Raw genomic sequence first — 27,108 nt, 5'->3', positions numbered from 1 at the left:
AAATTGATAATCAACCAGGTTTCCTCACGATATTTTCCTTCACCGGAAGCAAGTGGTGGTCGATGAAAACTACTACACATGAGTCAGATTGATATATAAACTCATGTGGCACGAGTAGGGTTCGAACCTGGGACCTTTCAGTTCACAGGCGGGCGTCCTGACCATTACGCTTCAGATTTTTATTACATATAAGTAGTACATTATAGAATATTATAATTATAATGTATTTCATAATAATATATTTAAATAATACATCTGGTCTCTAGTGAATAGTCAGATATGGAGTGGCTATCTACTTTAAATAGCTTATATTATGAAATAGGTATTCAGTGGTTTTTCACGTTTGGTTAATGGTTGGGTATATTATTATGAATCAGCTGCATTGTCTTTTATTTATAACGTTTATTGTACACAAACCTACAATGTCGGTACCATTTGGCGGTTATCCAACACGACCCGTTGAAATAAATGACACGAAATGACATTAAAATAAATTTTCTTCTCTTTAGCCTTGTAAGCATTCGCTGGCTTTTTCTGAAACCTTCTGAAACTGGCTTGAATATATTGATTAACATATGTTGGAATAATTATTAATTAAAATATTTTAATCGCAAGTTTGGGATTATTTTATTGTTTCATTTATTTTTTTTCTGATGTCAGTAAAAAAAGGCGGATGCCTTTTTTTATAGAAATCTATTACGATTATGATATATTATTTCGTATGCCTGTGTATGTATATGCATGTATCTATGTATGTATGTGTGTATTGTATGTCGTAATCTTCTTCAATTTTGAAAAATGCATGCCTATTTTTATATATCCCCGTTACTTTTGTAGCTTGTGAGAAATAACTATTTAATATAAAAATTGACGTGAAAAAGTGCCTGTGAAGGTCTAATTTCTGAATAAATGATTTGAATTTGGGTCCAGCGCAAAATGGAGCAACTTCGCAACATCTTTGCAACATGTTCACATTTTGAAAAGTGTACAATTTGCGAAATTGCATTTCTGAAACGTCGGATAGACGTTTCTCATTTTAACCATACTAATATTACAAAGAGAAAATATTCATATTTTTGTTTGTAATGTTGTGAACTCAAAAACTTTCGGGCCGATTTTGATGTATTTTGGCACAGAGATAGGCGGAACCTTCTGGAGCGATTGCTTTGAGTGGAGTGACCTTTAAGAGTGGCTACTTTTTATTATTTACCTTTACCCTAGCGAAGCCAAGGCGAACCGCTAGTTAAATTATATATTTAGAAGTTGCCGTCTCCATGCACCATTGGCCTCAATGTCTCAAAAGCGATCGTCCTAAGCCCGGCCGTCTCAGCTATTTAGATTTTATCGTTACGTCTCCAGGATTAAATTCATTGCAACTGCAAGAAATACGATTAACCCTCTCTCCCAACCGATCCAATTTCGGTTGCTTGTTTCTGAATAGAATTTATATGCAAACACGAGCTTTCGCGCGCGCCTTGAACTTCTAGAAGGATCTTCGATGTCTTATTTTATATATACTAGCTTTTTTTCCCGCGGCTTCGCCCGCGTCAATTTCCCACGGAAACGGTTAATTTTCCGGGATTAAAGGGCTTCGGCGAAAATCTTCTAGACATTTTGCATAGATATAGTTTACAGTATGAAGAAGGACATAGGGTACTTTTTGTCCCGTAATTCCCAAGGGAGCGTAGCCCGGGGCGCACCTAGCACCTATAAATGCGAAAGTATGTTTATTTGTTACCTCTTCACGCTCTATCTACTCAACAAACCTTCTATAACATACATGTAGTTTTTAGTATGAAGAAAAACATTAGGGTACCTACTTCATCCCGGGAAAACAACTGTACCGGTGGAAATTTTACGCGGGGGATACCGCGGGCAACAGCTAGTCCAAACATAATTTAATAGCATCCTTTACGGTCCTGTCAGTGGCTTGGCGGCTAGCCAGCTCAACGCATTGGTTGCATCACGGTAGTCTTGTAGCTGACGAAGTGAATTTAGAGATTTTGGGAATGTCCTGAAAATAATGTATATCTATACTATTATTATAAATATATTTTAATAAAGACATTGTCGTACATGTAAATAAATATATATAAGGACAAATCGCACAGATTGAGCTAGCCCCAAAGTAAGTTCGAAACTTGTGTTATGGGATACTAACTCAACGATACTAGGTATATTGTATAAATAAATAAATATATTAGGACGAATCATACAGATTGAGCTAGCCCCGAAGTAAGTTCGAGACTTGTGTTATGGGATACTATCTCAACGATACTATATTTTATAACAAATACTTTATAGATAAACATCCAAGACCCGGGCCAATCAGTTCGAAGAGATCATTGTCCATCATGACCCGACCGGGGATCGAACCCGGGACCTCTCGGTTCAGTGGTAAGATGTTCGGGTCAATATGTATAACATATACATATTGACCCGATTTTTATTTGATAGCTAATTTTTATATGATGGTTCTGAGATATGTTCGATCAAAATTGGTTAAGCCGTTCAAAAGTTGTAGCGAAATGAATATTGAAAGTCGGGGTTGTTTTAATTTGTCAAACAATTAAACTTGTTTGTGTTTAAGGTGTCTACTCAGGGAGCGTGTGACGAGAGAAGTTAAATCAAGACTCAAAAAAATTTTTTTAAGAATCCTACCAATATTATAAATGCGAAAGTTGGTGAGAATGTGTGTATGCATGTATGTTTGTTACTCTTTCGCGCAAAATCTACTGGACCGATTTGGTGTGAAATGAAATTTGGTACACGGGTAGAATACAACCTGGAATAACACATAAGGTACTTTTTATCCCAAAAATTTCAAAGCGAAGCCCCGTGGCGCAGCTAGTATACTATAATGTCGACAACAGATGACTTTTCCTTTTTTTTAACCCCCAAAAACACAGATAATCACCACTGGGCTTTAATGCAAGTAGATATTTGCGTATCCTCGCCAAATGTGTTGGCGCACGTCCAACCGGGTCGAGAGGTATAGTATATCTAATAAGATGGATTAAATTTTTATCTTTTAAATAAATGCAGCTTTTGGTGGCTAATTTTATTTACGAAAGACCGAATGTTTAGTTTCTTTAGTTAGGAAACCTGCACAGTGGTTAACAGTTCATTTTACTAGTCTGTATGTGAGTTGTCATTAGCTTACATCTGACATGATTTTTACAACTACATACCACTTACCGAGATCTAGTGGCAAGTAGGCGCAAACATACTAGTGATCTTAAATTGTCACGTTCATGTTTCCTCACGATGTTCTTCACTCCTCTCCTCACGCCTTCGCCGGAATTCGAAATTCTATCAAAACATGAGTCAGATTGGTATACAAACACATGTGACACGAGTAGGATTAGAACCTGGGGCCTTTCGATTACGGGCGAACGGTCTGAACCACTGGACCACCACCGCTGCAATTTCTTCCATTACTTCTCCCAGTTTGTTTTTGGTCGAATATCCAGATTATAAAATTAAATTAACATTTGCGCCAGAGTGGTCTACTCCGGATTGTCAGAGGGTTGACTTTGTCTTTCTGGATCTCTTTTTCTATGTGCACATGTGGCTGTTGTCGACCTAAGCCCTTGAATTGAAGACTTTACAGTTTATTTTTACTTTATTGTACAACATACAATACATAAGGTGTAGTAAAGCTACGTAGGACGTTTAAATGGCTGTTGATGGTTAACAGTCAATCATTGGGACATACAAATAATTACATATGCGGAAAAAATAACACAGAAATGACAATTATTATGTGTGTATCTGAAATTAAAATTAGCACACGATGTTAAATTTTGAAATAAACCAAAATCACCTCATAAAGATGTTAACGACACATCTTGTTGTTAATAGAGTGTGCTGAAATAAAGAATTTTATGGCGACATTAAAATTGTATCCGAACCATTGGGTCTGCCAAAATAAATATTATGTGGTGTTGTGGTGGATCTATTACGACACAGTGTGGTCTACTTTGATTGAACAGTGCACATCGATCTAATCAAATTCATTGCAAATTCGCCACTATTACCGCGACATAAGGATCCACGGAGGCAACATAATATGCTGTCTACTATACATACATATTTCATTCAATGTATTTCGATGCAAAACAATTTACTTACTAACAAATCCGTAATTGTTTAAAATAATTCCACAAGAATTGATTCTTTTATTACCTTCTCTATTAACATGGTGACTGGTTTATAATCGAATAACAATTTATATTCAAAATGCAATTTTAACTTTGTCAACAAATTAAGTTTTACATTCAAGAAAATTCAAATCTTCTCACTAGTTTCCATGTCTTGGTGAATAAGGTTGAAAGTTAAAACTAAAGTGGGTTTAAAGAGTGTAATTTTATGTTTGTGAAATGAATCCGGTTCGAAGGACCAATAGATCAACGTCCTCGGAAGAGAGGCTTTCATTCGATCAAGTTGTGACTAGGTGTGGTAAGTTATTAATTATGAATCATCTGCAACTTTATTATACACGGTTTTTACTTGAGGGGCGATACGATTTTTAGGGTTCCGTGGACAAAATATTTAATAATATATGACGAATGTGTTAAGTTTTTGAGTTATAATGTCAAATATACCTTATACGACCAGATAAGTTAATTAGTAATGAAAATCAACAAAATCATCTTGTCCAATCCTTTCCTTTGTCCGTTGTATGTTTTTGTTACCTCTTCACGCTTTGTCTTCTCAATCAATCTTTAAGTGTGGAGAAGGACATAGAGTACCTTCTATCCCGGAAAATAACTGCTCCCGTGGGAAATTTACGCGGACGACGCCGCGGGCATAAAGCTAATGGTATATAATTAACAAAAGTATACATATTTGTAGGTAAATTTCCTGTCTCGCTCGCGCCCAACACAAAACCCATCGTATGCACTTGCATAATAATGAGATGCATACAAATGCAGACAATCGGATAAAAGTCTAATTGAAACCGTGTGTTCAATGCAAATGTACGCTTAAGGGCTTACTGGTATCCTGTGGGAAAGAGTCCATTGTTTGGCTTACTTCCGTAGTTAAAACATCTTGAACTATCATGAATATTAGTATAGTTTTGTATTTTTTTGTTTGTAAGATTAAACTCAAAAATTGATAACTACGTAAATATGATAGTTTCCAAGGTCAGAGAATTGTAAAAATATGTATATATTTCATTCAATGTATTTCGATGCAAAACAAAGGTTTACTTAAAGGAGACGCTTTACTTACTAACAAAACCGTAATTGTTTAAAATAATTCCACAAGAATTGATTCTTTTATTACCTTCTCTATTAACATGGTGACTGGTTTATAATCGAATGACAATTTATATTCAAAATGCAATTTTAACTTTGTCAACAAATTAAGTTTTACATTCAAGAAAATTCAAATCTTCTCACTCAGAAGATTACTCAGTAAGATTAAACTCAAAAATGGATAACTACGTAAATATGATAGTTTCCAAGGTCAGAGAATTGTAAAAATATTTATATATAAAATAGATATATTTACGATCATTATGACAATTCATAGACTGTAACAATGCAGCTGGATCTGAATACGAAGATGTAAAGTTGGAATTAGAATGGAATTACGAAAGGTATGGAATTATAAAAATAAATTTAACCATCATAAATAACAAAAAAATATATAACAAAAAGAAATCATAACCATAAAAGTAATATTTAATGTAACTGTCTAACAAACATATCTTCGCGAACATTTTCGCACGTTGTGACGTCACTTGTTCGTGTCATTTAGTATGGAGCTTTCGGATGAGTCCAAAAATGTGTGATTTTATTTTTGTCATATCTTTGAAAGTATTGTCACAGTATTTTTTTCACTTTCTAATGATATAAGAGCCTTCGAATAGTCATCAAAACAAAAATTGGGCTAGTAGCCTATTATATCGTCGGGACTTAAGACCTTTTTTATATAATATTGCTGACGTTTAAACCTACCGCAAATACTCCAGTCTGAAAGCGCCAATGTCGTAACTATTAGGGAACACTGCTGAGAAAAGTTTAAAAGTCTTAAAAACTTAAAATGTTCTGTATGTGATATCAGAAGTGAACACTTCAGCAACAGTATATTAATCTTGTTCTCTGTACATCAAAAACTTGGGGCAACACGCTCACTTTTCGCTAACTTAACCCGCTTCAAGCATTGTGAAGTTGATGTTAAGTTACACGTTGTAAACGCAAGACTAGAAGTTCATTTATGTGTTAAACCTTATTTAACTGACAGATTAACTAAAGGACTACTTCACTATAAAGTGAAGTCTCTACTAATATTTTAAATTGTCAATATGTTTTTGTTTGACCTTATTTCGCGTCAAAAAGTGTGTCAAAAAGTTTTTGGTGTGGAGATGCTTGACGTGGTGGTAGTATGATGGTTAAGACGCCTGTGAACGGAAAGGTTCAGGTTCGAATCCTACACGTCCCCATGAGTTTGTGTACCAATCTGACTGATGTAGTAGTTTTCATCGACCACCATTTGCTTCCAGTGAAAAAAAATTCCATAATAGGCAACAACTGTGTTTTCAAAGAGGGTTGACATCAAGCAAGACGTCAAGCAGCAGACAGGTGGCCAGGAATTAAATCAGAGCCAAAACTTCAAAATTCATAGATAACCGGGAACACGCGAAATGAGGGCAAAGTATGATTTTGTTCAGAAATTACACATTTTTACGAAAAATTTAATAATATATAGTAATTTATCATAAAGCAACGCACAATTCATTTCTAGAGGAAATATCAATACGAGCTAATGGATTCGGTGCTATTCAAATCGGTACCTACCTTCTGTCGCCATATTGATTGTTGTATGATCTCTTGATATCAAGTCAAAAGGGTTACCCGTCACATCTGGGCCCCGATAAATATTCAGAAGGCACAAGGTTCGATTCCGGCACGGGTGGTTTATGGTAATCCTTAATATTAGACAATGTGGCGGAATATTTGACAGTTGTCAATGTGATTATTTACTTGGGAATCCTTGAATCGAGAGGGTATTTTAGCATTTGCCCACGGCTTCGCCTACATTTCTTTTATTTCAACCCAATTGGTACACTTTCACAAGTTTTGTTTGTTTGTAATAACTTTATTGCACGAAAATAACTACATCAATTAAAATTAATACAAGATACATGTACAACGGCGGACTTATCCCACGGGATCTTTTACAGTAGAAGTTTTACAGTAGAAGTCGGCAGTAGATTTAGTTTAAGTATATTTTTGACGTCAATAAGTTATGTATATATCATCTTATATTGAATAAAGAATTTTGAATTTGACTATAAAATAATAATAATAAAAATATAATTTTCACCTGATTATATCTAATTTGTGAAAAGTCGTTCATACTATGCTACAATTCTATACAATTCCCTCGCACTATGCATTCGGTCTGCACTGACCTTAATCTTCTCTATTATGTTGCGAATCAGTGGATTTTCGACTGCACTGCATGTCTCTGTCTACTGCATATATCGCCAACACTGGACAAATTCGTTATTCAGTTAACCGAGTGCAGTTTCATTAGGAGAGCCGCTGAGTTAGATGATACAATGACGTTGTTACAATGGAAATGACATATTTATTCATATACTAGCTTTTCCCGCAGCTTCGCCCGCGTGATTTTCCCTTCAGTGTAATATTTAGACTCTTTATCTGATTTCCCCATACAAAATCGAAATTGCCAATGATTGAGTGTATAATTACTTATACGGTGCAAAAAAAGAAATACGCAAAATATAACTATGAGAAACAAAAAATTCTCACGCAAAGCAAAATTCTATGTCAATCTAAAATTCATCAGTGTATCTAAAAAAATCAGCTCCTGTACCGTTAGTAAGATAACAAAGGATTTTCTGAACAGCTCCGCCATTATTGTTTCGTTCTAATTATATGTCTTGATGTTCTTGAACAATGACAACTAATAAGAGTGAACCAAATGACCCTTGAAAGGTTCACTCAATCGTCTCGACCGTTGAACTCACTGGTCCCACTGATCCCACTAAATCTCACCACGCGGACCCAGTTCACAGATTGTACTATTTATAACGTTTCTATTTGACAAAGGAAAGTTAAACTAAGTTATTTAGCATGTCACTTGATCAATGTAACTTTATGTTTAGATATTTTTTCGTGTTTCGGCTACCCACTATCACCGAACTCAGACAGATGCAAGTACATTGCTTAATTTGTATGAAAGCATTTATTTCACGCAATGAAAAGCCAGCAATGTATACCCAATCAAACTGTTCCGCGATAGTGTAAAGTCGCCATAATATATGACTATACAAATTAACTTGTACAAAGTCTTCGGTATCAGTCGCATACTCATTGTTATACACTTCTAGATTTCTAGATCTGTCTAGAATGTTATCTAATTTGTCTGGCTAGCCTAGGTGGAACTTAAGGCTGGAGTTTAGGCTACGAATTAAGCTCGTGTTTTGCAACTGTAAACACTAATCTTTAGTAGAAAATTAGTGGTTTTGTACTATATCTAGATTAACACTTGTGATGTTAGCTTAGATTAAGGTAGATGTCGCTAGTGTAGTGGGTAATTTAGAAGCAGTGTACAAAGCCTTGAACTGACTCCATAGAAGATATGAATGAGGCCAAAGAACGCAATTACTGATACTTACTGGTCCAAATTGTTTTATGTTGTCTGCTATTTCGACTCGACACAAGTTTTCTACTAAAAAGACATTTTTGCCACAAGTTTTTATTGTCATCAGAGAGATCTTGTGGCATTTAATACCTGACGGAAAACCCATGTCCGTTGGGAACCAATCCTGGGTGCACGATCAAGTCATGCTTGCTTATTAGAACAATGTATTGTCATCGAAACTGTAGCGACGTGAGAAATTTCAACTCTGTAGGTCAACTGGAAGTTAGACAAATCTAACTTGCAAGATTTGATTACAGACAGACAAGCAAACATTGGGACATGTGCAATTAAATAATCTAATAAAAAAGAAGAACTGTAAAATTATATTTTTTTTTGCTTGATGTTAATAAATATACACATTTTACTCAACTGCTGTTTTAGGTGAAATTTGCGGTTAGGACATATGACCACCGTGTCTCTATTCATCGCTTCTTATATTAATCTCTCTTTCTTTATCTCGTTTGTTCTCAGTCACATTATGGGCTGTGATGCTTCAAAGCTCCAGGTTCGCTTGAAAAAAAAGATTTTACGACTGGCCGCCTGTCTATCGTCTAGCTCACTGAGAACGCTATTGTTGCCTCTCAGCCGTCAAGGCTTTCCCTTGGTCATCTCGTACGTCTTCCACGAAACCACACTTACTTATAGTCCCACCCGTCGTTCTAGGCTCCTAAGGGACAATAGCCTTATAGCTGATAGGGCACAATAGCATTCTCAAAGATTATTGACGTCCACTAGGCAGCCGGTTGTAAAATCGTAGCCAAATCTTAAAAAATAAATGGTATTTTTTACGCGTAACCTGGACTTTGGGACGTCACAGCCCCGGGAACACGAGAAGATACGAGAGAGATATATATAAAATAAAACATTACTTCTCCTTCGATCAGTCGAGTTGAGACAATCGTTTTATTCCGTAAGATGCAAAACAATTAAGTTCAAGAGATACGAAAATAGTTAACTTTGAAAGCCTTCTATAACAAAAACAACCTTAGTTTAATAAAAAGTTTAGGTACAGTCTGTACGAATAAACATCACTGTTTATCACTATTCTTATACGGGGTAAATTTTTTTACACTGCACTGATGATACGGTGTTGGTATCCAAAGAAATCGATGTCAAAATATGACAAGAATTTTTTTGACCTCCCATGCAAATTGGGTGGTCAGCTGAGCGGACTTAGTGTGGAAAGTAGAAACTTTTTGTTATTAATTAATTCACTAATTATTTCTTTTCGAAGTTGTTGTATTTTATGTACTGTTTATATTGTAAAAAATGTGTTGTTAACAACAAATTACCCTGTATAAACTTTACGAATAACTAATTTAAATAAAATAAACTGTAACTCCTTTATAATACGCGATAAAAGACTTCAAATTTTAATTTGATTCTTTTTTTACTTAAGGAGAATGTATAATACGATTAAGGAAGAGACACACAAAGATACAGAAGACGATTAGCCTAACAAAATATAAGAGAATCGAGTCTGTATATGATAGATATCTATATACCGAGAGACACGATCGACAGTGTAAATAGAAAATTAATGTTTCGAACCATTTCTCACAATATATATATATAATCAACAGTTTCGAGCCGAAACAGACATGCATTCTAAACAAGGCTTGAGACGTTTAAAGGCTTCATAATTCAAACTGAGCTCGTAGCACAACATTTGCAATTTACTGTTTGGTGGCAGCATTTAGACCGTCGTGTAATGGTAACATTATCTCGTACGTGTGTATATGGTACGGACAGACCAGCACTAGTGGTCACTAAGACTACATCTGTAGTAGATTTAATAAAAAAAGCTTTGATTTAATAATGGACAATACTAAACTTAACATGTCCCGTGAAAAGGTAGTAAAAAGCCAATCTGAACACAAAAGTAAAACAAAAAAAGGCAGATAGAAATGTATTGTTATTACAAAACTGGGTGAATGTGGTAGATAAATCGACTGAAAAAGATGTAAAAACAAACTAACTAAAACTAATCTTAAACAAGTATGAACAATTAAAAAAGACAGATAGAAATGTATTGTTATTACAAAACTGGGTGAATGTGGTAGATAAATCGACTAAGAAAGATGTAAAAACAAACTAACTAAAACTAATCTTAAACAAGTATGAGTTTGTATAATTTTTGTGTGGATGTTTCCTTACTCTAAACTAGTAATAAACCTGTATTTTGGTGAGTAGTATATTAAGTCTGATCAGAGTCAGTTTACAGTACTGAAAAATCTCCTATTCCGTAAGCCATTTTATGCTGAAACTCGTTATAAACTATTTTCAAAGAAATTGTGCATCCTTACGCCTGAAGAGCTTACACTTCGGTGTGACAGGCTGCCATGTTTGCATTAGAGCCGTACGGATTAAGAAGTTGCTTTTTCGAGTAGAGAGCATACAGCGAACGTAAACATAGATGCAAATCCAGTGGCCCTCGGTGTTTTATAAGCAAATTGAGTTCTGCTAATGGATATTTACTGTATTTGATGAGTGTTTGATTGGGTTTCCAGATAAGCTGTAAGGTTCATTTTAATAATGTGTAAAATTTCGGCTGAATCTAATGGAAATTTCGAGATAAAATTACACAAAATTATGATGTATATTATTTTCTGGAGTTTCAATAATTTTCTACTAAAAGAGGGAAATTAAAACCGGCGTGTACCTCTGCATCTTAATTAATTGTTATCCGGTTTCCGATGAAACAAAACTCGCTCTCTTTCTTATCTAAACATTTTTCCGGTTGCTTCCTTAGAGGTTGAGCGTCAAAGCCCAGGGTTCCCTATTCCACTTTTTCGTCTCCATTTTGTACGATCGACGGCATCCCTAGTCAGATTATTAGAAAAAAATAACTTGCACATTAGTACAGTCAACAGCACATCAAGTTACCCTGCATGACCTCTATGGCGCGGTAATAGCAACGAGTTTGCAATTAATTTGGTAATTTGATGTGCTGTTAACTGTACGTACACTGCTCAATATGTGAATTAAAAAAAAATTGTGGCGTTGGTGCCGTTTTAAAATAACCACTCAAATTAGAAGCAACTCATCAACATGGTTGACAATGCATTATGATATACATGACTGATAGTTCACTCAGCATCGGCCTCCAACGTTGGAATTGCTATTAGCACGGTCATGAAAATTCACACGTTGCTTTAGTTCCTATGGCAATGCATGTTGCGATAAGACCAGATGGTGCACCCAGGATCGGCTCTCAACAAGGGAACTTGTTAACAGTTTAAGGCATAAAGAGAGAGATACATGTTTTTGTCGCGCTTTGGTTTGAGGCATACACATATTATATTACGCTTTGAACGCGACAAGATTCCTTTGACGATAATAAAAGCTTGTGTAATAAATTACGTTTCTGTAGCACTTCATATGTATATATGTACAGTCAACAGTACATCAACCAACCCAAATTCAATTCAAACTTGATGTGCTGTTGACTGTACCAACAACTGAATTAGCCAGGCGATAGCCAATGTGCAACTTTGTGTGCACAAAATTGCAATATCATGAGTACCGAGATTAGTTTTAACCTATTAAAGTTGGTCTCAACTACATTGTTGCTGGCTTAGTTCGGGATGGGTCAAACCGGTTTTAAACATTTTAGTGCTAATATGTAGCTTTTCCTGATTCTGAAGGCACCGATTTCAATCTTCACTAATGATCACATAAAAATAATCGAGCTAAATTAAAATCATGTTCTGAAATGTGACATACGTTTCCATAAAAATGTTATAATGAAGTAGCAATTAACTCTATTTAATTTATATTATAAACCTTTATTCCATAATTCTCAGTATGATTTTCTAGTGAATTTTAGTATTATTAGCACTGAACGCACATCAACCACATTTGCTAACTGTTTAATAGAAAAAGCCGTAGGCGTTGCAATAGCAAGCAAAAATGCATGCACATGACCCATTCAATAATCAACTTTATTAATAAGGTTATAAGGTTTCAAGATTTAAAAGAATGTCGGGACCCTAAAAAAGGACGAGAGGGCAGGTAGAAAATCGAATACAAAAGACTACTGCGTTCCGTTTCTCCGTATAAACAGTTGATAAAGAATCCTCCAATTTTAATCCTTATTACAATGAAATACAGTTTTATTTGGTTTGTGGCTAAAGTTTGATACGGAGCGTGTTCCTTTGAAATGGTGTATAAGCGGTCAAATTTTTATGTTCGAATTTCGAACGGAACGCACTTTTAGGTTAGTTTTAGTCGCGTTCGTCGGTGATGGGATGCTCCCGTAATTCGCGTCGGATAAAAGTAATTCGTTTGTTTAAAGTGTTCTATATTTGAATTTCAAATTGTGATTGGAATAGTGTGGTGATTTTGAATTGTGAATTAGTGTTTCTGGATTGCATTGTTTTGGATTGTTTTTAGGTGAGTCGGGTTAATGAGGTTATGTTGGCGTCCCTAGTTTCCGAAGTAGAATAGAAAGTTAAGTTTCTAATATGGAACTTATGTCGTCCATTTATTTTCAAATCTTTGTTGTTTATATTGAGACTTGAGTACCTATTATGAACTGGTTTAAGGGACTAATGAATGAACTTGTTTACGTCAGTTCACCATATTTTTGTTTTGAAATAGCTTTGTTTGTTTTCTTTGGTCAACATTGGTTTTATGTACCAAACTTGCGGTTCGCGGTTCGCTTGTTAGTTCTAAATCCATACATACAAAAATATTATTCATAATCCGCCTTATTAATAAACATTTAATTCTCTGATTAGGCTTGGAGTAGTATATCTTTGTTTTGTCCCTCTCTCTCTTTTTAGCATTTGACATTGAAAGAACGAGATAATACAAAGAATAACTATTCCGAGGCTAATCAGAGAATCACGTTTTTATTAATAAGGGGGTTGTAAGTTTGTGCGTGTTATAGAGTATATATTATATATTATAGGCTTTCATCTGTCTATCCGTAAATTCTGCTTATGATGAAATTCTGTATACCTATATAGCTATCCAAAAATCCGAAATTAAATGTACCTATGTTATTTTTTTAAACCAAGATCAACTAACCTAGATGCTGGTCTTCAATATTCTATATAATCTAAACAAACTTTAAAACTTCGAATACCTATATATAAGTAACATATTATAAACATTAAAACTCATTTTTGAATGATATTAAATTGTAAGATACTATGATACACTAAAATATAATATTTTCTGTACAATAAAATCAGTCAACGATATAAATAAATGTAAACGCCGATGTGAGGCCAAAAATAGGAAAGTATAAAATGAACAGATGTTTTCAGCGTTGGAGAAAGATGCCCTAAGTACAGTCAGCAGAAGAACAACCCAAATTCATAGCAAATTCGCTCTTATTATCACGGCATAAAGACCTATGCAGGCTTGACATGCGGAAGATTGTATCTGCCGTAAAAGAGGAAATTTCACGCATTTATTTAACTTGCAAGTATGTGAATAAGTATGTATGTGTGTTCAGATGGAATCTTGTAATTCAGTTTTGAAGCAAACATCTTCAATTGAGCTGAATCGATGTTTACCATTGCCTTCTTCATTTCACACACTAGATAAAAAAAATATCAACTAGTGTGCAGGTTTCCTCACGATGTTTTCCTTCGTCCGAATCAAATGGCGGTCGATGAAATCTACTATACATGAGTCAGATTGGTATACAAACTCACGTGACACAAGGTGGATTGGAACCTGGGACCTTTCGGTAAGGTGTAATAATAGCAATAAGCAATGGTGGCCGCATCACCGATGTTGTTGCTTGCTTCATGGTCGTATCCCACATGGCTGAGGGTCGTGGTCATTACGTGGAATTAAACACGTATTACCGTCTTCCTTCACACTATTAATGGAGTGGTTTGCTATCGCCTTCTCCATCGAATTTGAAATTGGCACGCTTGTTTCCCATACAGTCGGCCTTAGAAGCGTTGTTTATCTCAACACATGTCTATTGTCTATGGATCATACATAGAATCTAATAAAATATGGAAATATCTAACTCCGTAGAAACTTGTTGAGAAAATATCTTTGAACGAACTGTACAGTACGTTGATTAGCATAAACAGGCGAATCGGAATCAAATTCCCATTACTCTCAAGTCATTGGCCGATAAAGCAAGCCAATCGTGTTATTTCTCAGCTCAGGATTACTGTCATTAGGATATCTGAATCAGTGAGCCGCGACACCCCACAATATAGATGATGCAGATCGGTTTTTTTTTCAGTCTTCATCCTGATCATATCGAGTGTGTTATTGCTAAAACTGGTGTCACATTTTAATCAAGTCACCTACAGGCATCTGACTTAATTATTTAATTCTGATATTTTATTATTAATCATTACGTATTAGGTATGTAATACATATACATAGAAGTAATTGTAATAGTTAAAAAAATAAACTAAACTAAATTAAATTATAAAACTAAATCATAAATACAATATTAATTTCAATAAATAAATAATACTTAATCGCCGTCGTCGTGCGGTAAAGTTCTCAGAAGGCTGGCAACATTTCCTCTTTGTATGGCCAAACTCAATTGTTGGCCAAAACACTCCAGCCCTTGGGTCCCCCAGAGACAACACTGTTTGTGTGGAAATTTATTTGTAAAGCGTTCTGATTAAAATTTTCCCGTATTCATATAAAAATTAAACCATATTTTTAGCTAAAGTATGTTTTGGCATTGACAGAACGTGATAAAACGCACTTTAGGTTAAAGTATCCCCTACCTATTCTATGAATAACGGGGATATTCTGTAACATCTTTATTTAGCACCGAGACTTTGATCGTTTAAGGAAAATAAGGAAAGTAGTTAGGCGGAACAATCAAACCGAGATAAAAATCTTCAAAAAATCGTCAAAAAGGACCTCTCAATATTCATTATGAGGGTCCCGCTTTTGTATAAGGAAAAGCCAGGAAGATGGAGAAACAATAGACATTAAAACAAAGACCCCTACCGCCTCTGTCTATCCCTTCACGATAAACTCAAAAACGACTGCACGGATTTTCATGCGGTATTCACCAATTGATACTGTGATTCCTGAGGAAAGAAATTAAGAAATAATAGATACGACCACTTTTAAAATTGAGTATTTTTAAAAGTATAAATTACAAGCTGTGTCCCGGGGCTTCGCTCTCGTGTGAATTTGGGATTAAAAGTACCCTATGTATTATTCCAAGTTATATTCTACCCGTACACCAAATTTCATAACAATCGGTCCAGTAGATTTTACACGAAAGAGTAACAAACATACATACATTACACATCCTCACAAACTTTCGCATTTATAATATTAGTAGGATAGGGGATCTTATATTCCTTTTCTAAGGGGTGGAATAAAATCGTTCACCTATTTAAATATCATTCTCTCTTTCCAGATGCAACGATGGTTCAATAAAATGTAGCAAAAATCCTGCCGGGACACGAACGATATGGAAAACCTGCGCGCGCGCCCAATTTCGGCTTCCTTCGGGAAGCAAGATTCCTCGTGGAGGAGAGTGAAAGTGCCGAGTGTTCTGTGGTGTTTAGTGTTAGTGGTGTTGTTCGGTCAATGTGCTGGTGGTAAGCCGATGAGTGAAACCTTGCAGAGGGCGCTGTCGGCGGTTCGTGGACCCAGCCCTGGGGCGAAGAAGCTGCTCAATATCCCGGAAGATGGAGGTCAGTGCTCATGTGTTTCTTATTCCATGTGTTTGCTTCTAACATTAGATCTAGGTAGATAGATCATCAAAAGGGGCAGGCATAAAAAGGTATCTGACATGAGTTTTTACTACGACCTACCCCGCCATCTAGTGGCAGAGTCGGACACACACTAGTGTACTAAACTATCCACCTGTGTGCAGGTTTCCTCACGATGTTTTCCTTCACCGGAAGCAACTATAGAGATATATATATATATTTGAAACAAAATAACTAACTTACAAAACGCTTACCTCTTTAGAGCATCACAGAAAAATCGTATATCTACTTGACCTAGATGAGATTAGTTCATTAGAAACTCAAAATCAGACGTTCAATCTCGAGACGCTGCTGCAATGCCTTTGTCAATCTTCTTCTTCTCCACTTTGAAACTGTTAACGAAAAGGGTCAAAATCCGGTGGCACAAATGACAGACAATGCGATTGCGACACTGTCATTATTTAAAACTTTTGACTTATGTCGTTAGACGTTGAACCGTTTCGTGAACTAGAGTTGACAACTAATTCAGTTTATATTTTAGTTTTGTTTCATTTATTTTATTACTTTATTTAATTAATCTAAATTATATTTATCTTGTATCTTCTTCATAGTCGTAGTTCCTCATGGCTGAGGGTCGTGGTCATTACATGGAATGAAACACACGTAACAACTTTCTTGGCATTATTAATGGAGTGGTTTGCCATTGCCTTCTTCATTTCACACACAAGTTAATAATCAACAAGCGTGCAGGTTTCCTCACGATATTTTCCTTCACCGGAAGCAAGTGGTGGTCGATGAAAACTACTATACATGAGTATTCAGAGTATTCAGATTGGTATTTTTTTTTTATAAATACCGAGTGCGGATTCGTACCTAGGACCTTTCGATCCACAGGCGGGCGTCTTAACCATTACACCACCACCGCTTCCTTATCTTGTATAATTTCATTAAAATGTCATTTTATTGAAACATGTACTTAACCCATAATAAATCAATCATTGTTTATTTTTCTACGTATCACAAACACAGACAGAAATCGCTTATACTACATTGTATATTCCTATTGTTACAGTGTAATGTTTAATTGAATTAGTTCCCTATAATATTTAAAACACATCTTCACACGGCACAGCTTAGCTTAGACAATAATTACTTTCATAATGATAATGTTATTAAACAAATGCCGAAGTGTGGATATTTTTTTACTCGTTCACTCCAATTTTGTTTAAAATTAGTTATATTCATACTGAAAATTTATTTCACTGAAATAGTAAATATTATACGTATTACACAAGGTTCACGAAATATTTGACGATATTTATTTAATTTAAAAAAAATAACCGATTGTCAGTTCTATTCGTTTGAACTCAATGCCACAGGAAATCTGCGGGAAAGTTGGCGAAACTGGATGGATGGATCGAAGTTAGGGAGTTAAGTCGGCCCTTATTAATTAAGGACTTGAGCTGTTATATTCAGGTGGTCGTCATGACGCTTTACGTTTTCTGAGCTAGTTCTGTTAAATTTCAACTTATTGTATACCCTTGTCAAGTTACTTGAACTTCCAATAGCGAGGTTAATAAAGTAAGTTACGAACAAATTAAACCAGATGGTCTAAATGTCAAAACAACCGAATCTTTTGTTATGAAGAAAAATATTTTTTTATTTTTATTATAAAATACTGTTGTTACAAACTAATCTAACACAAACTCAAACTACAATCCTTTCAAAACGAAAACGACACAGAATTGTTTCATGTTTCCTTTTTTCATATCTTAGTAATGCAATGCAAAATGGACCATATCTCTCTAAAAATAGTATTCACTATTTAGTGCTAGTATACATTATAATTCTTTTTTTTTTGTCATTTGTAGTGGATAGCATGCTCCTCTTTATTTATTTATATTTGCCTAGCTATATTCGGTAAAACATGTAGGTTTTATTCATTTTGACATCAATTTGTATATTTGTACTCGTGTTTTTGGCAAATAAATGTTTTCTTTCTTTCTGTCTAGAAGTTGCCCGGGGCTTCGCTTCCGTGGTAATTTTGATTTAAAATATAGCCTATAACAATCTTGAATAATGTACCTTTCTAATGGTGAAAGAGTTTTTGAAATTGGTTCGGTAGTTTCGGAGATTACCCGCCTCAAACATACAAACTCACAAACGCTGACCTCTTTATAATAATAGTATAGATAACGCGTTTGATAAGTAATATAATTTTACATTGAATCATCTGCGATGAACTGCACCTTGGTCTAGCTGGTATAATTAAGGCCAAACCTAGATTTAGCCGAAGATAGCACGACATACTTAGGTATAACCAACAAAAACCGTGTACTTACTTAGTGTTATTTTTTTTATTCATATTCCATACTCACACCTATCTTTCAGTTTTTTCCGAAGGTTGGCTGATAGAGAATGCTTTTAGCATTAAATCTGTCCTTTGTACCATTTTGGTAAATAAAGTTTAAATAAATAAATAAATAAGACAGCCTGTACAATCAACAGTACATCAACCCACCCAAATTCATTGCAAACTCGTCGCTATTACTATTCTATAGAGGTTCATGCAGGATAACTTGGTGTGCTGTTGACTGTACCTAGGTCTATCCGAACACCATAATAGTGGGCTACACTTTGGCGTAACCAGGATTAACCAGCTAAACCTAGGAGTAACCGCACTTCGGTGTTTACCCGTGACACACAGGAATCATAAAATATGCACTGTATGTTTTAAAAAGTCGCGCAAAACAAATATACGAATAATAGTGTCGGTATATGTATTTTGTTTTTCATTTCTGGTTGAAATGACCACCTCGGTGGCGCAGTGGTAAAGTGCTTGCCTCTGAAGCGAGAGGTCCCGGGTTCGATCCCCGGTCGGGTCATGATGGAAAATGATCTTTTTCTGATTGGCCCGGGTCTTGGATGTTTATCTATATATGTATTTGTTATAAAATATAGTATCCTTGGTTTAGTATCCCTTAACACAAGTCTCGAACTTACTTTGGGGCCAGCTCAATCTGTGTGATTTGTCCTAATATATTTATTTATATTTCTTAGTACGAAACCTTAAAATTAAAGGTTCACAAAAAATTCTGTATTATTTTCATAACAGAAAAAATATTATATCTCGTAGCGGTTCCACTTTGCAAGTAAAACACTTAGCATTGTCGTAATAGCTATGAAAGAGCTTTTATCTTGCGAGAGTGATGACCCAAATTAGTCTTATGAATGCTCCTATCTGTCCGTCTGTCGCGATTAGTTATGGACTTATTTGACTTTGGTCTACATACTAACTAATATTATACAGAGAAAGGTTTTTACCTTTTCACACTTTTTCTGCTCACATATCCCTCACCCCACATAACGTGGGATAAGACTAGACTGTGAACGACTTATACTACTATCATCTTATCCAGATATTTGCATGTGTGAAATATACTGGCTGGCTTGCAAGTGTGTTTCCACCTTTACTACCATAATAAGAGACTCTTGAGTAAAAAAAACATTTATATTTTAAAAAATGGTAAGCCCTTCTGGGGTATGATAGGGACCAACACTGTTTGAATGAGTTTCTTTCGGCATTTCTTCTCAGCAATGGTCGTTCCGAAATGCTAGTAGTTTGTGGCATTGGTGAATATTGTTTAATTTACAATATGACATGAAACAGTGCATGTGAAGGTCTAATCGATATACATATAATAAAACAGTAGAAAAAAATTCTGTAAAAACAAAATTAGGTAAATTACAATTAATAAAATTAATCGAACGGTTTTCTCTAAGCTTTGTTTAAAATATGCGCCTTGCAATATTAGTCTATATTATCTATATACATGTACAAAAAAGTGACAAAAGTACTTCGCCCCTTCTTCATTCAATTAGAAAATGATTTTTGATAGACCCTTTCTGTCCGTGTGTGAAATTAGCGAAAATATTGAAAACTGAGGGCGTCGTGTGGATTTGCTTTTCTCTCTCTCTCTTTCTCTCTCTTTCTTTTCCCTGAACGTTTTCCCGGTTTCTTTCTCAGCCAATTAGCGTCGGAGCTTTCATATTTTTTCGTATTCAGAATACTCTTTGCATTATCTAATCTTTTCGCAATGTGACGCAGCCAATCACATTGCGGATTGCATTCTGTCCCTCTTGTTCTCGTGTTCCCGGTTCCGTTCGGGGCTGTGACGCCGTGAAGCCCGTTTCCCATATACGATACAACATAAACATTAAAGTTTTGACTGACGACAACCATCCCTAGGAATGTTATTGTTTTTTATCGGCTGCGAAGGTTTTGTGTCCCTCGACTCATATACTACATTCACGGGAGGCTATGTATTCTGTAATCAATTCATGCCTTCCTATTAAAGACATTTTTGCTTCATTGGTCTTTGAATAATTGATTGCAAGCAAATTGTTTCGCAGTACTCCCAGTGCCAGAACTAATAACCTCAACTAATATTGTAAATGCGAAAGTAAGTTTGGTTGTTACGTTATCTATTCAACCCAAGTTTTTGAAATGTCGCATATATGTATAATTAAGAGTATGGAGAAGGATATATAGAGTACCTTTCATCCAAGAAAAAAATGATGAAAGATGTGTCTTTCGCAAATCCCACAGCAATCATCAACAATCCATGTCAATCTTATTCCAGTTTTTCAATCTAATATCTACTATATAATCTACTATATAATTAAAGTGAGTTTGTATGTTTCTCTTCAAGCTTCCATTCAATCTACATTCGTGAAATATTACAAGAAATAATATAATAACAACAGCACATCAACCTACCCAAAAACATTGCAAACTCGCCGCTATTACCGCGCCATAGAGTTTCGTGCAGGGTAACTTGGATGTGACGTGAAATTGACGCGGGCGAAGCCGCGGTAAAAGCTAGTTATTGCATAATTTCCAAATTATGTGACGTGTGCGCGTGACTTGGCGTTGTTTCAGCCGCGCAACTTGGTGGGTAACCGTGTGGTGGTCACCCCCAAGTATTGAACTATTGAGTGACATTCTAGAACTATTAATATATGAAATACTTCTCAAACTTGCCGAATAGTTTTTCATAGTTATATAAGCGAAAGTTATAACGAAGTGATATGAGCGAAGCATGTTTGGTTGGGTTGTCTGTATGTTAGAAATGTCGCTTTAGAAATAACTAGACTAGATGTTGCCCGGAACTTCGCTGCCGTGGAAATTTTGAGGTAAAATATAATATAGAATACAGCAATCTTGGATGATGTACCTATCTAATGGTGAAAGAGTTTTTGAGATCGAAGATTCTTCGAAGACCCCCTCAAACATAGAAACTCACAAAATCACAAACGCTTACCTCTTTATACTAATAGTATTGATAAAGAGATATATATATATATATATATATATATATACATGGATTCACAGATTTTCATCCCTGTCCTATCTCCACACCAATAATAGAAATAATTTAATAATTAGTACCTATTATATATTTCCACCTGTCTCGGTCCATGGCAAAGTCTGGTTTGGCTTTTCTTTCAAACAATTAAATGTAACTTCTTTTTATTTATTTAGCAAAAAAAACCTTTTTACGACCTCGGTGGCGCAGTGGTAAAGTGCTGGCCTCTAAACCGTGAGGTCCCGGGTTCGAACCCCGATCGGGTCATGATGGAAAATGATCTTTTTCTGATTGGCCCGGTTCTTTGACGTTTATCTATAAATGTATTAGTTATAAAATATAGTATGGTTGAGTTAGTATCCCATAACACAAGTCTCAAACTTACTTAAGGGCTAGAAAAAAAAAAGTATCCCATAACACTAAGTCTCAAACTTACTTAAGGGCTAGCTCAGTCTGTGTGATTTGTCCTTATATATTTATTTAAATTATCTCAATACCATGATCTGTTTTTACGTCAAAGAACATTGTATTTAAGTGATTTTTGGTGTGGAGTGAGTTGGAAAGGTTGAGAGCGACCGAGTGACATAGGGACCACGGGCGCATTATCTAACTTTCAGTAAATCAGCAATACAAAAATATTTAAAAACTCTTTTTTTGTTGTAATGTTCCTGGTTACATTAGGAGCTGTGGCGCCCAGAGCTTGCACAAACTTTGAAGATTTGGCTAAGTTTTTAAACGGCCGCCTGTCTGACGTCAATTACATTTGGGAGTGCTATAGTTGCCTTTCAGCTGCTAGGTCCCTTAGTCGCCTCCTACAACAGGATATGTAGTGGTCTAAATTCTAAATAAGTTGAACTATTACGAAATGGCGTTAGCGTTAAAATTCCAGAATTCACTTCTCGGAATCGCATTAGGCATTCATCCCTTGACCTAGATACGCTCCGCAGACGTCAGGAGTTGCCAATGCTGGCACATCAAACGGCGATCTGAAAAGTCGGTGATGTAGCACCCGGTTAGGCCAAACTAGAATTTGAATAAGACAAATGGTAGAAATGTTCAGATTTAGAACGCGGTTGGTTGCCTTGGCAGTGGTGGGAGAACGAAGATATTTGAAAAAATTTTTAGATTTATAATAGTAACGTGGTCTGAGACTATCATTTATTTATTTACTAGCGACTCATCCCGGCTTCGCTCGGGTCAAACCATAATACACTTAACACCTTCCACAAGAATCATTTATACATTGATTTTAATCAGCGCGCCGCCGACTTTTAGACAAAATGGCGTACTTTTTTTTGACCAAATGGTTTTCTGCGCATATTAAATTTGACGTTAACATTGAGTTGTGCAACTCACTTTCATTGACACAATGACTTATTTGTGTGTGCTAAGATACTGGAACGGTCACTATTGTTGGTTTCAATGCATATTCTAAGACAACAAAACTACATTGTGTCGTTTATTGTGAGATGTGCAAGTGTATATTCATTAGAATTCATGCACACGTAATAGTGTGTTGCTGGCATAAGAAAACACAGCCTTGGCAGGTGATAAACAACAACATTCCCAAGGACGTCAGCTAGGCATGCGTTGTAAACATTCTTAATTTTTTTTGAAGTGAAATCTTCTTTAGCGGCGTTGTGCACATTTTGTGATGGGTAAAAAATGTTATACTAACGTCAGGACACGTGACCCTGATCGAAAATTCGTAAGATTTCAAAATGCACAACGTTAATATTCAAGTTTTCACTTCTGCCGGCGCTGCCGGAGTGCAACCCTTTTTTTAATCTATGTGTGTTCCACTGATGGGAAAAGCCCTTCCTTTTTCCACATATTTTTGTCGACGGCAACCTGTTGTCACCCCCGCAGGAATCCATCAATATCGTCCAGCTATCTCTTTCGCGGACTCCCTCTATTGGTCTAAAATCCAGCAATTTTTGACCTCATTCTTTATATATAAAACCGTAAATTTCAGAGTCGATGTATAGAAATACTTCCTTTTGGACCTTCGGGCCGGATATTTTGCGACAAAAACCGTTGAGTTTAGGAAGCGGACGGGATTGATGGCGGCATCGCTCAGGTTAGGACGGTCAGGCGGCTGGTTGCATTACGTATCCATCAGTTTCTATCAACTTTATCCCTAATAGCAATCATCTTCTGCTAGGAGAAGTCAAATCGTTCTTATAACAAAGAAATAAAACGAATAAAAACGGAGGGTGATTTAAAAATGGCGACAAAATGTGTACATAGTATAAAACATAGTCGCTTCCCGCTGTCTGTCCTTATGTATGCTTAGATCTTGAAAACTACGCAACAGATTTTGATGCAGGACTCCTGAGCAAGGTTTATGTGTGTAATTTATTATGGGTTTACCCGAGTGAAGCAAGGACAGGCCACTAGTATATTATAAAGAATTACGACATCTAAATATGGAACGATAAGTTAATAAACAATAAAATTAATTTTGTTTTTCGACTTTCCTTATTGCTTTAGAATTAAGTATTTTCACAATCGATTTTCGATAAATTCAAATTGTTCCCGTAAATTACATTACAATTTCACGACTGTCAACAAAACGGCGATGGGAAAATTTAGGAAAAACACAAAAGAGATAGGTACCTGTGAAATAGCTGATTCACGTTATCAAAAGGTAACAATATTTTTTTGAAAAAAAAAAATATTTTTAACTTTTTCACATTCAGTCAAGAGGTTAAAGAATTCTTTGCTTGCTCTGTTTACTAAACTCCTATAGCCGAGGATGAAACGAAAAACAAAATGTTAAGACTTCCAAATATTTTGTTATTTCAAGTTCAGAGTTGTTTATCTAAGGGGTTGTCCACACTGTGTAGCGCCCTAAGAAAATCTTTGCAATGGAAACCAAACTGCGCCGTCTTGGGACTTGATACGATTTAAAAACATTGGCCCAGTCAGTGAACAAGAGCGTTTTCCTTGATACTATTGCATAAGCATGTAAACACATATGCGTCCACTTAATGGCAAGTGGCCACCGCAGGATGGACATTTTTTTATTTACCTTTTTAATTCGTTACCGAATAATCTTCTTTCAAGAAGAGATCGAATTGTTAATCATTATTCATCTTGGATTTATGCTATTGGTCTGCCTATACATACTGAATAAACTGTAGATAATGCCATAAATAAGGCCAATCAAACTAAACGAACTCATTCGCGATTACAATTGACATGCATAGTTGAGGACTTGCCTACTTTTCCAGTCAACATTATCATCACACCGTGTGAACTGGCCTTTATGTCTCGGGGCCATTCGGGGATCCTCTTAAACAAATATTTGTGATATTTTACGGTTTTCCGAATATTTCTTTGTCATTTCTATATTTGGGGTTACGGCTTTTGTAGACGGTCCTCTTCGACTCTGTTTGTTCAGAATTATATTATTTCTTTTCACAATATTCATATAACAACAATGATTCATATAACAACAAAATACAAAAAGTAGTCTCTCTCATCTTGTAAGGACTATAGTTTCACGAGCGTTTTAACCCTCCTTGGGAATGCTATGTGTCTATCAACTGCGAAGGCTATTTGTCCTTTAGTATATAACTTTATAACCTAATCCGAGACCTAACCATAACTGACTTTCGCTGCATCTTCGAAATTCAATTTTATTTTTAAATTAAGCACACGCATTCATTGAAAATATTGCCTGCCTGAGTTTGTAGAAAGTTTTCATTTTATTTTTAAACTGTTCATTTGTTCGAAAAACAAAATGTTTTTTGCGCATTTTTTATACGTGTACAATTAGATATGGGAAACGATAGAAATTGTATCAGATTTACTTTGTAGGAACCGCTACACGTAATCGGTGCCGCCAAATCAATTGTATCGAATTGAAAGGAACGAATTGCCGAACTGCCCAATTCTGAAACTATGTGTGACGTGGATGTATGTTTGCATGGTCGCCAGACACTGTTAAATATGTTTTCTCTTATTTATGGAGCGTTTACTTTCTTTTTATATCTATTTTATTATAAATATATATAAAGAAGTGACCGTGGCACAAGACATATCTGGAAAAATATGATTTTTTTAAACTTTGGAGACTTTTGATACGCAAAATAGAAGATCGAATGCGACAATGCTGATACGTTTCAGGTTTTATTCAAGTCACCTAAAGGCATATGGCATTACGACTACCCATCGTCATAATGAAATGATTCTACTTCGCTTTCATTACTTTAATCTCTCTTATATCTTTATGTTTCCGGGTGTGTTCAGGGTTGTGAAGCCGCAAAACCCGGCGTAAAAAACCCTTAATTTTAAAGCTTTAAACTGTGATTTTACAACCGGCCGTCTTGTCTGTCGTCAACACTCTTTGGGAATGATGTTGTTGCCTATCAGCTGCCTAGGCTCTGTGTCCCTTAAATTATGTGTCATTAGCATAAATAAGTCCCAGGTCCCACGCAAACTGTTAAAGTTTTATAGGTACTAAGTTTTGTTAGGTGCCCACGGCTTCGCCCACGTTTTTCCGGGATTTTCCAGGATGAAAGGTACCCTACGTTTTTCTCCATACTTCAAAATACGTGTATGCAAAATTTCAAGAATATTGGTCTATAGATAGATTTGTTACCTCACACAAACTTACTTTCGCATTTATTGCGGTTTCTATCGCCCATTGATCTAAACAATGAGTGACCCTTACCATATAGACCCAGGTGCTCGGCATTACCTAATCCTGTAGCTACGCCACCGGCAGCAATACTCGTTGGAAATTAATAACAGTTGCATTTCTTTTAACACTACTCACGGGAAAACAACATTAAATACTGAAAGACCATGTTCACAACACTGCCAATTAAATTGAACAATACGGGAAATTAAGTTATAAAATAATTTGAAACCTTATCCAATTGCAGTGAGCCAGTGGTGTAGCTATCGAGGAGGAGGGAGATGATCTAAGGTCACGTGCACCGGGCCCCCAATCGAAAGGGGCCCTTAGATTGCCGAATAGAGCGAGCTTTTAGTTTGTCAAACGCTCATCATGTCGTTGTGAAAATACTTGAGCTAATTAGTCAAAATTTTAAATCAAAGCATCTTTTTTAGTACAGGACAAATATGTCGGAGTTTTAGATTAAAAGTAATCCGTGACGCAATCTAATTTGTGCTCTGTTAACTAATTTAATTCGAATAACTGGTCAGCTCAATCTTTTAATAAAAGTTTGAGCTGACCAGATTTTTTTGTTTGTTTAATTATACATATATATATATATATATATATATATATATATATATATATATATATATATATATATATATATATATATATATATATATATATATATATATATATATATATATATGTGTGTATGTATAATTAAACTTTTAATAAAAGATCGAGCTGACTT

At 35.5% G+C, this 27,108-nt stretch overlaps 1 protein-coding gene across 3 annotated transcripts in view; it reads left to right on the top strand.

The window, feature by feature from the left end:
• Window positions 1-27,108, top strand: part of LOC128680260 (uncharacterized protein) — a 533,151-nt gene that overhangs the window by 164,604 nt on the left and 341,439 nt on the right. The window contains exons 1-2 of one of the 3 annotated variants that reach the window (XM_053763303.2): window positions 12,915-13,080; window positions 16,058-16,337. In XM_053763303.2, the coding sequence (XP_053619278.1) occupies window positions 16,112-16,337 (226 nt within the window). In that variant the 5' untranslated portion in view covers window positions 12,915-13,080; window positions 16,058-16,111. Of the gene's footprint in view, window positions 1-12,914; window positions 13,081-16,055; window positions 16,338-27,108 lie in introns of those variants that run through there. The other 2 variants (XM_053763301.2, XM_053763302.2) reach the window with 2 other exon arrangements.

This window comes from Plodia interpunctella, chromosome 23 (assembly GCF_027563975.2).
Source record: "Plodia interpunctella isolate USDA-ARS_2022_Savannah chromosome 23, ilPloInte3.2, whole genome shotgun sequence".
NCBI lineage: Eukaryota > Metazoa > Arthropoda > Insecta > Lepidoptera > Pyralidae > Plodia > Plodia interpunctella.
The sequence above is the reverse complement of the archived record's forward strand: the minus strand, read 5'-3'. Positions and strand labels throughout refer to the sequence as shown.